General features: G+C 42.3%; 1 protein-coding gene across 3 annotated transcripts in view; it reads left to right on the top strand.

Moving 5' to 3' along the window:
* ILKAP (ILK associated serine/threonine phosphatase) overlaps positions 1-15,947 on the top strand; it is a 32,562-nt gene that overhangs the window by 5,311 nt on the left and 11,304 nt on the right. The window contains exons 2-9 of one of the 3 annotated variants that reach the window (XM_070618773.1): positions 2,083-2,148; positions 2,619-2,675; positions 5,176-5,295; positions 6,610-6,736; positions 8,470-8,576; positions 8,952-9,045; positions 9,325-9,412; positions 10,847-10,968. In XM_070618773.1, the coding sequence (XP_070474874.1) occupies positions 2,083-2,148; positions 2,619-2,675; positions 5,176-5,295; positions 6,610-6,736; positions 8,470-8,576; positions 8,952-9,045; positions 9,325-9,412; positions 10,847-10,968 (781 nt within the window). Of the gene's footprint in view, positions 1-2,082; positions 2,172-2,618; positions 2,676-5,175; positions 5,296-6,609; positions 6,737-8,469; positions 8,577-8,951; positions 9,046-9,324; positions 9,413-10,846; positions 10,969-15,947 lie in introns of all 3 variants that reach the window. The other 2 variants (XM_070618775.1, XM_070618774.1) reach the window with 2 other exon arrangements.

Below are 15,947 nucleotides of genomic sequence, written 5' to 3'. Positions count from 1 at the left end.
CCCCATTGGACGTTGGCAATGGAAAGAACTAATTTAGTTGGGTAGTTTAACCCAAAAATTAAAGTGACCTGGCACAAGTAGAAGGGTTGGTTGCTCTTCACGTTGGCCTTCTCCCTGTAATGTCTCCCCCTCCCAAGATGCCAGGCTCTCTGGCCCCGGTGAATGCAGTGTGATTGTTCTGGATCATCCGGTGCGGTTTGGAGTCTCTTAGGAGAATGCCCATTCCCATGGTTAGACCCCGTACAGTTTGCGCTCCCCTTGTTAGTAGTCTGCTAGAATATTAGGGATGCTCATAGAAGGATTGGTACAGTGAGTCAGTAGTTATCCTAAATGTCTTTTAATGTGCTAATGCTGTTTTGAATACTTCCCATAGAGTCTTTATGTCACTTGTGAGAGAAATGAAAGTATTCGCACTACTTAGTTTGTTTAGGGTAATTCTGAAGAATAAGAATATAACTTAATGGAGTGAACATTTCCTATTTGCATTAGGGTTATAAAGCAGAAAGGTTACTTTTTGTTAAGTCGGGAATTTATCAGGTATTTAAGGTACTTCTGATCTAAAGACTCCTGAAAAAATTTCCTTCCTTGGAGTTTATAAATTTAAATTTAAATTTTTGTTTTTAAAAGGGTAGAATTGATACCCACCTCTTTTCTACATAGAGGCAAAAAGACCATATGGACAAAGGAAGTGGTTTTAATTTTTATTTTATTTTTTTGCTGTGGAGGATTTGCCCTGAGCTAACATCAGTTGGCAGTATTCCTCTTTTTGTGTGTAGGCTGCTACCACGGCATGGCCACTGACAGTGGTGTAGGTCCATGCCTGGGAACTGAACCAAGGCTGCTGAAATGAACCGCACCGAACTTAACCACTAGGCCCCCCGGGGGCTGGCCCTTGGGAATTGGTTTTTAAAGGAGCACATTTCTGTACTTGAACTCTGAAGAACAGGAGGTGGGACAAAGCCTGTGTTGAGTCAGCGTATTGGACTTCACAGGACATGAACCGGCACCTTCGTCTTCGGCCCTTTGTTCCCCATTTCTGTTGCCAGTTCATACATTTAATAGCTTCAATAGAAATTTTGGGAAAAGCTGGAGAATAAGGAATGGTGGTCAAATTTTATGTGGCAAGGGATAATTGAGTATAAAACATTTAAGGCAAGGACTTTTGGTATGTATGTAAATCTTCAGATGTTTTAGATAAAAAATTTCCCTGGCTTTCTCCAGAGTTTATCGTGGAGTATCTGAAATTCCCCGTTTTCTCCGCGGATTGTTGCTGAATTGGGCACTGTGCTGGGAGGCCGAGTTAAGACAGATTTGCTTCCCTCAAGCCTCTTGTCGGCTCTGTGTTCGTTTGTTTTGAGATTCTACTTGGTGGTTAATTTCAGTTATTGAAATAGGATTTTATTAAGACTGTAGATCTCTGAAGAGTCCCTCCATCTCTTAAGTTCTATCTTCAGGTACCAAATTACCATTTTCTTGCTCTAGAGTCAGATTTTTTCTTCCCAGGATTCACTTTTTTGTTTAATATAATTCTTTTTTTAACTTATTTTTTAAAATTTCTTTTTATTTTTTACTTTTTCCTTCTTCTCCCCAAATCCCCCCAGTACTTAGTTATATAATTTAGTTGTGGGTCCTTCTAGCTGTGGGATGTGGGATGCTGCCTCACCGTGGCCTGATGAGCAGAGCCATGTCTGTGCCCAGGATCCGAACCGTTGAAACCCTGGGCCGCCGAAGCAGAGTGAGCGAACTTAACCACTCGGCCTCGGGGCCGGCCCCCAGGATTCACTTTTAAAGAAATATTTTTCAATGTTTTTTGCTATCAATAATGAAATTATCAAGAAAAATATTTGTTTTCCGCAAAATACCCAATAGTCCTTAAAATGCCTGTTGGGTCATCTTTCATTGCTTTTATGTTGACTCTAACTGTTGGAAACAAATGTCCATATTAAATAGATGTCAAAAAAATATTTTTTAAATTAAGTGAGGAGAAAATTTGGATTTAGTAGCGGACTTAGAAGATCCCCCTTTGAAAAGCCCTCCTGGCCGGTGACCAAATGCTCTCTAAGTGGGTGTTCCCTGTTCTAGGGAAGGAAGCTCAGAGGGGACCTCTGCTCTTTGATGACCTCCCTCCGGCCAGCAGTACTGACTCAGGTACAGTCTTCAGGCTCTCCCAGGTGTGTGTCAACGTGTCATCCTGGGATTGTAGTTGTCTCAATCTTTTTCCCTTTCCCCCATTTTCAACACACAGATGTTTTAGGTGTTGGACTGTCTTAAGTTTTGAATCCATGGCATCAGGTAAGGCAGAAAAATCTGCTAGTCACAAGCACTGAGAAACTGCGTGAAAATGTTGAGCAGTTTTCTCTGGTTCATTTGAGTGTTTACTTTACTAGCTGAAATAAGATTTAACTCTTTAAGGCAGATTTTTGTTTCCTTTGAAATGATAGGACTTTAAAATAAAATAGGTTCAAGACATTATTTACCGCACTGTGAGTGGCCACTGGATTGACACAAGAGTTTTGAGTTTATTTCAATGACCTGCAGAGGTTCCTGGTGGGATGGATTCTGAAACTTAAGCCTCATGCAGGTTTTGTGGGCTCACTAGGCGTTCTGCTGTGTTTCAGGATCAGGGGGACCTTTGCTTTTTGATGACCTCCCACCAGCCAGCAGTGGCGATTCAGGTAAGTGGTAGGGGAAAAACATCCAATGTACTAATGGAACTAGTACATAGTGTTTTACTCCTATAGCTTTTAACAGGGTTTGGGATGACATTAAATCATAGTACAACATAAAGTCTGTTAAGACTAAATAGGCCCCATCAGGTGGAAGCAAAAAGATTAGATACCTAAATACTTCATCATTTTTTGTGATTATTTTTTATTTCTTGAGGTTCATCCTCTTACAACTTTAAGAATTAAGGGTTCTATAATTTACTTTGAACTTTGTTATTAATGTTTTTAAAAAAAATCTCTGAGTCTGTCATTCTGGTTTGTCATGTTCCTGACAGACCCAAATGTATCCAGCAGAAGTGTCTGCATATATGAAATACAGTTAAAGTATTTTCCATATCCTTGAACCCATAAGTACAAATAAGTAGGTCTTCTGTTTTCTGTCACCCACATTACAAAAATTTTGACCTTAAAAAGATGAAGTCTGAATGACACTGGTTGGTGACTGGTACAGATGATGTGTAGGAATTTCTTTGAAATTCAAGACCTTAGTTATTTTCCAGTCAGTCCTTATACATTCTCAAGATTTTTTATTGATTTGATGTCTTTTTTGTCAAGCTCATTAACACTGGCTCTACCTAGTCCCATATATATGTAGCTTTTCTTTCTGTGTCTCAGTTAAGCAGCGGGAAGCCTAGAGCAGATTCCTCTAACTTCTCACATGCTCCTCCCCTAAAGGAAGGAGATGGTAGGGCATAGGGGGACAGTGGGAATGCAGGCTATCTTCTTTCATGTGGAATTATCTTTTGATGTAAAAACCTTCATTGCATTGTCAGATACACTTGCTGCTTCAGATTTTTGGTATTACTAATTCATTACCATAAAATGACTGGAACTAGTCTAGAAAGAATAGATTAGATTAGTATAGGTCCCGTATTTACAAAAAGTATTACAATCATCTTACGTAAGAATTCTCAGGTTTTCAGGGCTGTGGACCCATACCAAAAAGTTACAGGGTTCCCATACAGTTTAGCCTAAAACCTTCCCAGTAAAGACAGTACAGTCAGCCCTCTGTATCCGAGAGGGTGTGGGGGACCGACTGTATTCATTGTACTATGCCATTTTATATAAGGGACTTGAGCATCTGCAGATTGTGGTATCTGCGGCTGTTCTTGGAACCAATCCCCGTGAATATTGAGGGATGACTGAACTCTTAGTTATAATGAAAGTTAATAAATGCAAACTGGGCTCTTAACAGATTTAATAAAAGAAAGAGTCAGCATAGCTATGTCTTAGTTATCCATAGGGCAAAAGACAGTAAACTGGTAACACCGTAGAAGGTTTCAGCGCCACTTTGAACAAGCTTGATTTTTTTGGATGTAGAATCCAATCTTGCATCTGTTATTTTGGATTTCTTGAGAAGACGTATATTCTTCTTAAGCAGGCAAGGACCATTTGCAAAAATTGATTATACTCTCGGCCATAAAGTCAGTCCCAATAAAGAATTGATTTCATATACAGACTACATTCTGACTACAATGTAATTTGATTAGAAGGCAATAACAAAGCTTTAAAAATTTCTCTGTTTTGCAACTTAACAGAAGATTCTTTTGCATATACATTGGGAAAACTGGAACACAAAAAGTAAGCAACAAGAGGCTAACGGAGAGAGTCTTTTAGAAATGTCTCTCAAATTTTCTGTCAATTTGCCTTATTATATGGGGTGAGATATATGTGTTAGGTCATACTGTTGCAGAAATCTGTCCTTTTGCAAGTAATTGACTCTTCTTGAGGGCTGGGAAATTTTTTCCGCAGTACTCAGAAATGTCTGGCAAAGAGAAGTTGAATAAATGGTTGTATGCTTTTATCCCTAAATGCAGAGAATACGTAGGGCCAGTAATTATGACAGCAGCTGCCATTTATTGGACCAGGCACTGTGATAAGTGCTGTACATACCTTGTCCCCATCAATTTTTGAACAACCCTGTGAGATGACAGTGTTCTGCCCATGTTACGGATGAAGAAACTGAGGCTGGAAGGTTAAGTAACTTCCCTTGGGGTGCACCTCTTGTGAGTGACAGAGCTGGAATTTGAAACTAGGCTTTTCTCATTCGAAAACAGACGCACACTGCAGGTGCTCTTAGCTCTGGCTTTGTGCACAAATTCATCCCTCTGCGAATGGGAATGGCTTCGGCAGCCCTTTTTCGCTTTTCAGGATGCATACAGTTGTTAAAGCCTGACATTTACCTCGTTTTAAGCTTTTTTTGGCACTTGTTACTTTTTTGAACTTGTTCAGGATGTGTTTCTTTGCAGATTTTGGAAACTTCCCTGTTTATGAATAAGGGCCTGTGGATGTAAAGCATCATGTATGCGCTGTAGCCCAAAGACGTGAATGTCTGTTTTACCATGAGAAGCCTTTGTCTCTGCGGGCTGGGGTGGAGCCTGCTCTGCTCGGAACGGTCTTTCTAACAGTCTACAGCTCTGTTTCTGTCTGGCTTTTACTTTATTTCCAGGTTCTCTTGACACTTCGATATCCCAGATGGTAAAGAATGAAGGGAAAGGAGCAAAGAGAAAAACCTCTGAAGAAGAGAAGAATGGCAGTGAAGAGCTTGTGGAAAAGAAAGTTTGTAAAGGTTTTCAGACAGTTTGAAAACAAATGTATTAGACTTCATATTTTAAAACAACCCAGAGCAAAAACAAGCTCAGCTTTCTGATTATAATACTTCCATTTTATGTCTGTATTCAAGGAGCGGGTAGGATTCCTTTTTTGCAAACAGATTTCCAAGTTTTCTTTTGCTTTCTTTCTCTCTTTACTTTCCGTGTACATCTCTGATGTTACCTTTGGTCAGATAGGAAACTGACATTTGTTCTGAAGGGTTAAAAAACACAGGTAGTTTTACTTCGCCTTTTCCAGGGAACACTTAGCTTATGGAGCACTCATCTTCTCTCTGACTCCCTGTCTTTGTTTACAAGCTGTTGATGAACACTTTGAATTCTGTGAGTAGCTCAGCAGGCAGCCTCCTGAGAGAGCCTGAGGTTGGAAAAAGCAATTGAAGTTTGTAATCAGCTTTGTAACTTATCAGAGTTCATGGGGGAGAAATGAAAAATATCAGCTGAAGAGAGAGAGCTGTGGATTTTCACTTACTACACAAGACCACTTTGTCTTTTGCCACAAACGATCCCGAATGAAGCTGGAAGATACACATAGAGGTGTGTGGAAGGCCTTACTCCCAGCTCAGCTGTGAAGACCTGGTCTTCAGCTTAGCTCATCATTGCCTTTAGCCTAAAGGATGTTACGCCTGCCCGCAACAGCTCTTCTGAAAGTGCTCATTTTATTATTTCCATGGCCCTAGGTCTCAGAAAGGGAGCTTAAACCAGCCTAACCATTCAGTATCAATAGATTTCTGTGGCTCCACTGGACTCGTTTATCCTTTTATTCAAAGTAAAAGCAATGGATCTTACCATTTGTTCAAATTCTTCCAGCTTTAAGCATGGAAATAGATATTTTCAGGGTGTGCAACAAGACATTTGGGATAAACTGTACTTACTTGCATTTCTGTAAACTAGGAATTCTTCTGTCCTCGTTGGGTTTATTGTCAAGACTAGGTTTGCACGTAATTCCTTCCCTCAATTCAAACCCTGCTTCTGTGGGATGGCAGCACACTCTGGTGCTTTGACTTAGGTCTTTTTAAATGGAGCTGTTCTGTACTATCTTACTGTCGTCTCCTGTCTTCTCTCTGCTGTTCAGAGACTGGCCCTGTCCAACAGTTGTCTGATTTTAGTTACAGACATGCAGCTGGGAGATGCCTTGAGGAGTCTAGTGTATTTGCACCATTAGGCCATTGCTGAGTAAAGCAGCCAGAGTTCCCTCTCATTTGCTCTGGGCCTAGGGCTTCTGGAGGGAAGGGCACAGTTTTGTATTGGCTTTTTGTTCTCTTTTTCCGTAGCCTCTTCAGCAATCTTTGGCTTGAAAGGCTATGTGGCCGAGCGGAAGGGCGAGCGGGAGGAGATGCAGGATGCCCATGTCATTCTGAATGACATCACCGAGGAGTGTAAACCCCCATCATCCCTCATGTGAGTGTCTACACCCCAGCAAGCCTGGTTGGCATGAAAGTCTCTGATCTGACTGGATTTTGGACTGTAACCAGTTTGTATTTATTAGAAAGACATATCACTTGAGCCGCTTGGTTCAATGTCAGTAGTTCTCAGCTGGGGTTGATTTTGCCCCCTAGGGACGTTATTGTTTGTCACAACAGGGTGATATGCTACTGACCTCTGGTTGGGGGATGGGATGCTGCTGAACATCCTACAACACCCAGGACAGCCCCACAACAAAGAATTGTTCAGCCCCAGATGTCCGTCCTGCTGAAGTTGAGAAACCCCACTAAATGGAGAATGACTCTCCACGTTGTGGGTCTTTAGGGTGTGGTACTCTTCACCAGTATCTGAAGAGCTTCTGGCAGGGAGCATTCTTACTCTGACCGAGAGGATGGAGGTGGAAGCCGCTGATTACAGCAGTGAGTCAGTGATCAGGGAGAGCTAGTGCAGATAGCGAGGGCCCAGAGAGAGAACAAAAGGAGAGTGACGTCAAGAAGAAGGGGAAAATTTCCTGCACCTGTACAAGCGAAATGAAACTTTCCAGATAAGGTCTTAGACATGGAGGAAAAGCAACCGGAAGGTAGGACACTGAATTGGTTGTTAACATGCATTATATTTATATATATTATAATGTGTAATTACATAACATACACCACCTAATTTCCCTGATTACGTAATCTATACCTTACATTTGTTAACTGACACCAGTAGGTCATTAACGTACAGTGTGCTGGAGCCATTGGTGTCAGAGCTTTTGTCCAGTAGATGAAGCCTAATTGGGAGAAGGTGGTGGCCCCTGCAGGGTGCCTGGTCACGTGTATGAGTGACTATATCTATCTATATATATATATATATACACACACACACACACACGCTCACTGCTGTTAGGCTGCTGTTGCTCACCAAGATCAGGACTATGCTTTAAAGTTGTTTTTAAAGCCAGGAAAGAGACTTCTGGAGATCCCCATGGGACAGATAGATTTTAGGGGACAGGTTTACCTGGGAACACCCTACGTAGCACATGCCATGCTGTGAGATAGCAGTTCTGAGTTACAAACCAGAGGAAGTTCATTTTTTCACGGCTCGTGATGTCCCAAATTGAAAAGGCATTCCAAAAAGGTTTGAAAAAAAGAGCAGCTCTGCAGGGTGAAGGTCATTTCTCATAGTATTTTTGTTCTTTCTTTTTTGAAACAGTTTATTATTTAATTCCATGCCATTTGTTTCATAGATGTGAGTTTTCTGTCAAAACTTGAAAGGGGAGCAGGAATAAGACTGTTAAGATAAACTTCAAGAGTTAGGTATCGGTCAAAGTTTGGATAACAGTTCTGGAACCACCCCCTGCCCTTAGAGATAGTTTTGACTGTGTAGAACAGTAACTGTTTATCTGTGTATTAGTGTTTAAACAAATCTGGTTTTAATAGAAGAAAGTTAGGAATTTTAGTTTCATCTTCAGTGAAAAATCAGTTAATTTTTGATTTTTGAAACAAGTGTGAGTTTTTAATTTTAAAATACCATGAAAGCTTTTTAAATGTTTTCTCAGTTAATGTTAACTTATGGCCTTTATTTCCCATTCTTGACAGTGTGACTGGTGCCTTAGCAGCAGGACTTCCCTGTCTTACTAACGTTCACTGTTTAAGATTTAGAAGCTTTAATGGAGAGGAGGACTCTCTGCTCTGAGAATCTTACAGCCTCTCAATTCATTCCTGCAGTACCCGGGTTTCATATTTTGCTGTTTTTGATGGACATGGAGGAATTCGAGCCTCAAAATTCGCTGCACAGAATTTGCATCAGAACTTAATCAGGAAGTTTCCTAAAGGTGAGACTGAGAACTAAATTGTTCATGTTCGTCTTGGTGTCTGCTGTTTGTGTCAATCACTGAGATATGTCGTTTTGGCTTTAGTCAAACAATGATTGATGATCTTAAAAGAGTGGGGCTGAGAGCAGTGGGCTCCGAGGTGAGCCCAGTATAGAACTTCTCGTGTCTCTGAGGGGCACCTCTTGTGAAGTGTCGTTGGGTACAAGTGGGCGTCTTGCCTTCACAGTTGGGAGACTATCAAAATCAAATGCAAATGGCACTGCCTTGTAGGTGAGGAATTACGGGTGTTCCTGGTCACAGTACGAAAGCAAAGTGACGGTGGGAGGATGGCGATCTTCCCTCTTAAGAGTTTTTCTTTTATTCCTTTTGTAATAGGAGACGTGATCAGTGTAGAGAAAACCGTGAAGAGATGCCTTTTGGACACCTTTAAGCATACTGATGAAGAGTTCCTTAAACAAGCTTCCAGCCAGTAAGTCTAACCACGTGAAGACGTGTGAGTGGAGAGTGTGTGCTGTTTTCCCAAATGCATGTCAGGTCTTCTGATATGGTTTAATGCTAATGCTCCCTGTCTGAAAAGTACCTAGCATCTAGTAAGCTCCTAAAACTGTTAATTGGAAACAGAAAAAAAGCACATATCAAGGAAACAGTCCATTTTAAAGTGTAAGACACTTCCCATTCAACTCTGGAAATTAGTCTCAAGGTGTTAGCGTGTTGGTGGTGACTGTATTTCTGATGTGTTTCCCCCCAGGAAGCCTGCCTGGAAAGATGGGTCCACTGCCACGTGTGTTCTGGCTGTAGACAACATTCTTTATATTGCCAACCTCGGAGATAGTCGGGTATGTGGCTCTGGAGCCACCCACTTAGATACCAGCATGTGATATGGGGGAGGAGCCATAGCAGCACTTGTTGGATAAGATTAATGACGCTGGCGGGGTTGAAGTCTGTCCTGTGGGGTTGCTGCAGGGGCTTCCGCTGCAGAGTGTAAGTTCTGGGTAGGGAACAGCAGCTGAGCAGGAGGAAGCCCTCTAACAGACCTCTTCTGCTTTAAAACCCAGATCCATTCTGTTTTCTTTTTTTGTATGCATATTCTGTCTAGATGGTCTTGTGGGTTGGAATTTAATTGGGTATGCAAGTAGCTTCAGTATTCTTCAACTTTATTTCTCTGACCTCAGGCAGTATTGAATGGAAAATATTAATCCCTGCCTCAAAATCATTGTGGTTGCAAACTAACTCAAAAGCTGTAGCTAGAAACGTGCTAGGTGATGTGCTGATCATCCATTGGGCCCAGTCCACGTGGCTAAGGGAGAAAACCCAATTACTTCCCACTGGTGATATCCTGTGTCCCAGTCACAGTTGTGGGGAACTACGTAAGCTGGAGGGTGATGCTCTGCAAGACTGGTGGCAGTCCTTTCCTCCTCCCCCGTCAGGATGAAATGTGTATTTCCATTGCTGCTTTTTCAGCCAGCCTCCCTGCTCCTTCAGCAGTCACAGTAACAAAGTGACCCTTCCCACTCTTAAGCTGGCATCTTCAGATCTGGACATAATGGCCCAACCCCTGTTGCTTTTAGGGTGATTTATAAATAAATACCAGGCACTAGGGGTACGGCAGTGAACATCACAGATGATAGTCCCTGCCGTAGTAGAGTTCATATTCTGGCCATCCTCCAGTAGACTGTCTCTAGTACGTGTGTGTTTAGACCAAATGATTTAAAAAATTGCACAAGTAAAATTGGGGAAGAAAAAAAAAGGGTAGTGTCAGACCCAAATTTCAATCCTAACCCTACTGTGTGACTTTAGGCACGATACTTATCCTCTGGGCCTCAGCTTCCTCCTCTGTAAAATAGAAGCTTATCTGGAAGTTACCACATGATAAACATGGAGCTGGGGGACACGGAGACGCACTTGGTCAGCCTCATCTTGCCTCTTGTAGACTCAAAGGATGGTAACGCCTAAGGGACTTTGATACTTAAGTGCCTCCCTTTCGTGTCACTGATAAGAAGACAACCTAGAGAGAGTGAGCCATTGCCTGTGATCAACCAGCAGAGTTTGTTCCAGAGTTGAGACCCAGACCAGGGGCTTCTCTCCCTTACTTGGTGTTTCCAAGACACCACGTTGCTCCTTAACACTTCTTCCATGCTTGGCTCTCTGAACTCAGGTTTGTCAGGAGGAGGCTGAATTTGAAACTCCATTGTTAACCTTTCTCTTCAGCTGGTAACTTTCGGTGCATGGCTCATTGAGTTTCACAGCTGTTGTAATCTCCATCTTCCCAGGCCATCCTGTGTCGTTACAATGAGGAGAGTCAAAAACATGCAGCCTTAAGCCTCAGCAAGGAGCATAATCCAACACAGTATGAAGAACGCATGAGAATACAGAAGGCTGGAGGGAATGTCAGGTAAGCAGGGGTTGATGGGAACTCTGGGGAAGGTCGTTCACTGTAAAAACGGCCACGAGACCTCTGAGGGGTAGAATTTTCCATGTTCTGCAGTCGTCAGCCTGATGATGCTCTGTCTGAGGTGTAACCTGGTAAAATAGGTAAATGAATGTTGTAGGATTTCCTGTACGCCCAAGTGGGAGCAAAAATTGTGTACAAGAAACACGCCTCCCTACATTTGCAAAAGGAAGAGACCTGTCTCAAATTCTGTGCCTAGGAACTTTTCATAAATACTGTCATTTATCACAACTGAATAAGCTACAGCTTTAGGTGCATTCTCCAGATAGAAAATCTGAGGTGGTTAAGACATAAATATTTGTGGTGGTGCAGACCATCTCTGGGCTTCCTGGGGAACAGCTTCTCCTAACTGGCTCTGTCTGCAGTTCTGTTTCGCCTCTTGAATCTTTGAAGACCATGGGCCTGCTCTGGTGTGTCACGTGCCATCTCCCTAAGGTAGCTAAAGGAGGGCTTAAGTCTTGTCTGCACTTTAGGAGAATTCCACTTCAAGGACACTGCATTATGAATTTGACCAGAAGTGTTTTTCTGGTTCCTTTTATAGTTTGACCATTACGATTTTCTTTTCCGTTGGAGATCAGGGGGCAGTGATGTTCTCTGTCAGACTGCAGTTCTTACCCTTGTGGGATACCTGTTCTTCTGTGGTTTGTTTGGGGAGGTCTGTGGGACTGCTCCAGGCTGGTTCCAGCCAGTGGTACAGGGAGGCCTCTGGAGAGGAGTCAGGACTTTCCTAGTTTGTGCAGAAGCTCCTGGGTTAGTAACAGGTGATTTGGGTCATGGTTGCAGCCGTTTACCTGAGCATCAGCAGGATCGGAGGCCTGGTTTCAGACTGCGGGCAGAGCTTGTGCCTGATTTTTCCACCTTGACTGCTGTTCTTGTGACTGCTGTGGAGGTTAATGCCTGAGAACGTGACCCTCATGTAGTGGCAGCAGCACCTTTTCTGCCCTTTCTTGTGACTTTAAAATTCTGCTTTTGCCTGAACTGCTTGAAAAGGTTTTGACAGTGACAATTCTGTGGTTGAAAGTAGGCTCAGCCGTGTTGCAGTCCTTCCTATTTCCCAGTCCCCTTGCTGACAGCAGTGCGCAGATGCCTTAGAGAGGGTTTGACAGTGTGGGCGCAGTGAGCCCCTCGTTTCAGAGAAGGGGGCGGGAGGCTAAGGTGGCAGGAGCCTTCTGCTCCTGAGCATAGGGCCAGGCTGTGACCCCATCTCCTGCCCGAGGCCAGGAATGGCATGCTTTTTCTTTTCCTCCACCCCCTCCCACTTTTATTATTAAAATTTTCAAACATGCAGAAAGAATTTTTAAATAATGAAACAAACATTTCAATATCTACCACCTAGATTCAGTAGTTAACATTTTGCCATGTTTGCTTTGTCTGTGTATTTATGTGTTAGACCAAACTATTAGAAAGCTAGTTGCAGGTGTAACACCGCACAAAATAGTAATTCCTTCGGTTTTATTAGGTTATCTAATAGCCCTTCTATATTTGTATTTCCCCAGTTGTCCCCAAGGAGTCTTGTTGACACCAGGCCCAGTCAGCGTTCATGTTTACCTGGAATGGGCATCTTTCAGTGGAGAATGGTCTCCACTCTGTCCAGGCTTGGATCATATGGGTAGTCCAGGCCAGTGGTTGTGTAGGGTCAGCAACATTCCAAGTTTGCCTGGTTTTTCATGGTATCACTTAAGTTGTTTGCATGTATTTCCTGTAAACTCGAAGTTAGGCCTAAAGGCCTCTTTAGAGTCACAATAAATGTTTTTAGCAAAAATATTTGACAGGGAAATGTTGCGTACTTGATAGCGCCTCACATTAGTAGATGCATAAGGTCACTGTTGGTGGTGCTGCTTCCCAGCACTTGACTATGGTAGTCACAACAGATGGCTCCAGAGCAAAGGGACGCATCTCCCTGTGTTGGTCAGCATGTGATTCGGCACGCTGTGAATATGTTGTTTCCTGTTGACCTTTCCCTGATGGTTTTAGCATCCCTTGGTGGTCCTTGCCTGAATCAGTTATTTCATAGGGGATGAAGGTGGTTTTCTAATTCTGTGATACCTTCCATGTGTATTAGCAGGCATCCTCTAAAGAAAGGCTTTTCTTCGTCAGTAGGGGATGAACTATAGTTTCTTCCTACAAAGCAGAGTAAGCGTTGAAGTCTTTAATTACCAATTTGCAAAGTAAGATAGCCACCTGCAGTTGTGGAACTTAGTGGTTTTTCTTTCACTCCTCTGCTTCTCTCCCTTTCTCCCTCTTCCCTTGCTCTGTGAATCAGCGTGCAGCAGTGGATTTTCTTTATTCCATGTGCTAATTCTAGTCACAGAGCCATGGTGCTTTTGCTGCTCACTTTACCCTAGATGCGGCCAGTGGACGGGAGCGCCTGCAAGCTGACTCCTGTGTCCTTCAGACACACCTGCGTTCGTCTTTGAGCCTGAGCTCCCTGTGCTGGCGCAGCCTGTTTCACCTGGGGTGTGGCTAATTCCAGGTCTCCTCGAAGACAGAGCTAGGAAGCACACACACGTTTTAGATTGGGAGCTTAAATTGCTATTTCTTATTCAAACTTAATGTTACAGGGCTTTCTCTTTGACTCAGTAGTTGTAGTTCTTTTCTTTTATGCTGAAAATCTTCGTTCCTAATAACATTAGTATATTTATTTGCCAAAATAGTTTCAAAATCATAGTATCAACATTATCCCTAGGGAGAGTTCCTTGTAGTTCTCTTGTCCTTAGACTGTGCCTCACTGAGGGTGCGCAGGGTGCTGTGTGGAAAGGTGGAGTTATTGTTTTCACTGTGGTTGTGTTACCATTTTGGTTATTATGATCATTAGTTTCAGTTCGTTTTGTATTTTAGGGAGTTTTTCCCTTTATTATAAGACGTTTGCATGGTGAAATTAGAACCCTTGTGCACTGTTGGTAGAAATGTAAAATGATGCAGCCTCTGTGGAAGATAGCATGGCAGGGCCTCAGAAATTGAAAATCGAATTACTGTATGATCCAGAAATTCCACTTCTGGGTATATACCCAAAAGAATTTAAAACAAGGATTTGAACAGATATGTGTACCCCCATGTTCATAGCAGTACTATTATTCATGGTGGCCAAAAGGTGGAAGCAACCCAAGTGCCTATGGATAGGTGAAGTGATAAACAAAATGTGGTGTATTTATATGGTGGAAATACTATTCACCCTTAAAAAGAAGGGAATCCTGTCACGTGCTACAATGTGGATGAACCTTGAGGACATTATGCTAATTGAAATAAGCCAGTCACCGAAGAATGAATACTGTATGATCCTACTTACACGAGGTCCCTAGAGTGGTCAGAATCGTCATAGAGAAAGAAGGTAGAATGTGGGTCCACGGGGGAGGGGGATGGGGAATGAGCGTTTTATGGGGACAGAGTTTCAGTTTGGGAAGAAGAAAAGTATTCTGGAGACGGACACTAGTGATGGTTGCACAAGAGTGTGAATGTACTTAATGCCACTCAACTGTAAATTTAAAAATAGTTAAAATGGGGGCTGGCCCAATCACATAGTGGCTGAGTTCGCACAGTCTGCTTCAGCTGCCCAGGGTTCATGGGTTCGGATCACGGGTCTGGACCTACACAGCGCTCATCAAGCCATGCTGTGGAGGCATCCCATATACAAAATAGAGAGAGATGGGCATGGATGTTAGCTCAGGGCCAAACTTCCTCATCAAAAAAAAAAAAGAGTTAAAATGATAAATTTTAACTATTTTGGGGAAGCTTGCACATGCAATATTTAGGTTTTTTTTTTTACATTGAGGTCATAATAGTTTGTAACACTGTGAAATTTCAAGTGTACGTGATTATATATCAGTATCTGTATAGACTGCATCGTGCTCACCACCAGTCGTCTAATTTTTATCCATCACTATATCAATGTGCCCCTTTACCCCTTTTGCACACTCCCCACCCCCTTCTCCTCTGGTAACCACTGATATGTTCTCTTTATTCATGTGTTTATCTTCCACATATGTTTGAAAGCATATGGTGTTTGTCTTTCTCTCTCTGGCTTATTTCACTTTACATGATACCCTCAAGGGCCATCCATGTTGCTGCAACAATTTTGTCTTTTTTTGTGGCTGAGTAGTATTCTGTTGTATACGTATACCATGTCTTCTTTATCCATTCATCAGTTGATGGTCACTTGGTTGCTTCCACGTCTTGGCTATTGTGAATAATGCTGCACTGAATGTAGGGGTGCATAAGTCTCTTTGAGTTGTTGATTTCAAGTTCTTTGGATAAGTACCCATAGTGGGATAGCTGGATCATATGATGTTTCTGTTTTTAATTTTTTGAGGTATCTCCATACTGTTTTCCATAGTGGCTGCATGAGTTTGCATTCCCACCAACACTGTATGAGCCTTCCCTTTTCTCCACATCCTCGCCAACATTTTTTGTTTTTCCTCTTGGTAATTATAGCCATTCTGACAGGTGTAAGGTGATATCTCATTGTAGTTTTGATTTGTATTTCCCTAATAATTAGTGATGTTGAACATCATGTGTTTGTTGGCCATCTGTATATCTTCTTTAGAAAAATGTCTGCTCATGTCTCTGCCCATTTTTTTTTTTTTTTTAGAAATGCAAATCTTTCTTTTTTTTTTTTATTAATGTTATGATAGATTACAACCTTGTGAGATTTCAGTTGTACATTATTGTTAGTCATGTTGTGGGTACACCACTTCCCCCTTTGTGCCCTCCCCCCACCCCCCCTTTTCCCTGGTAACCACCCATCAGATCTCCTTGTCAATATATTAACTTCCACGTATGAGTGGAGTCATATAGAGTTCATCTTTCTCTGACTGGCTTATTTCGCTTAACATAATACCCTCGAGGTCCATCCACGTTGCTGCGAATGGGCCAATTTTGTCTTTTTTTATGGCTGAGTAGTATTCCATTGTGTATATATACTGTAT

Source organism: Equus przewalskii, chromosome 5 (assembly GCF_037783145.1).
Source record: "Equus przewalskii isolate Varuska chromosome 5, EquPr2, whole genome shotgun sequence".
NCBI lineage: Eukaryota > Metazoa > Chordata > Mammalia > Perissodactyla > Equidae > Equus > Equus przewalskii.
The sequence above is the reverse complement of the archived record's forward strand: the minus strand, read 5'-3'. Positions and strand labels throughout refer to the sequence as shown.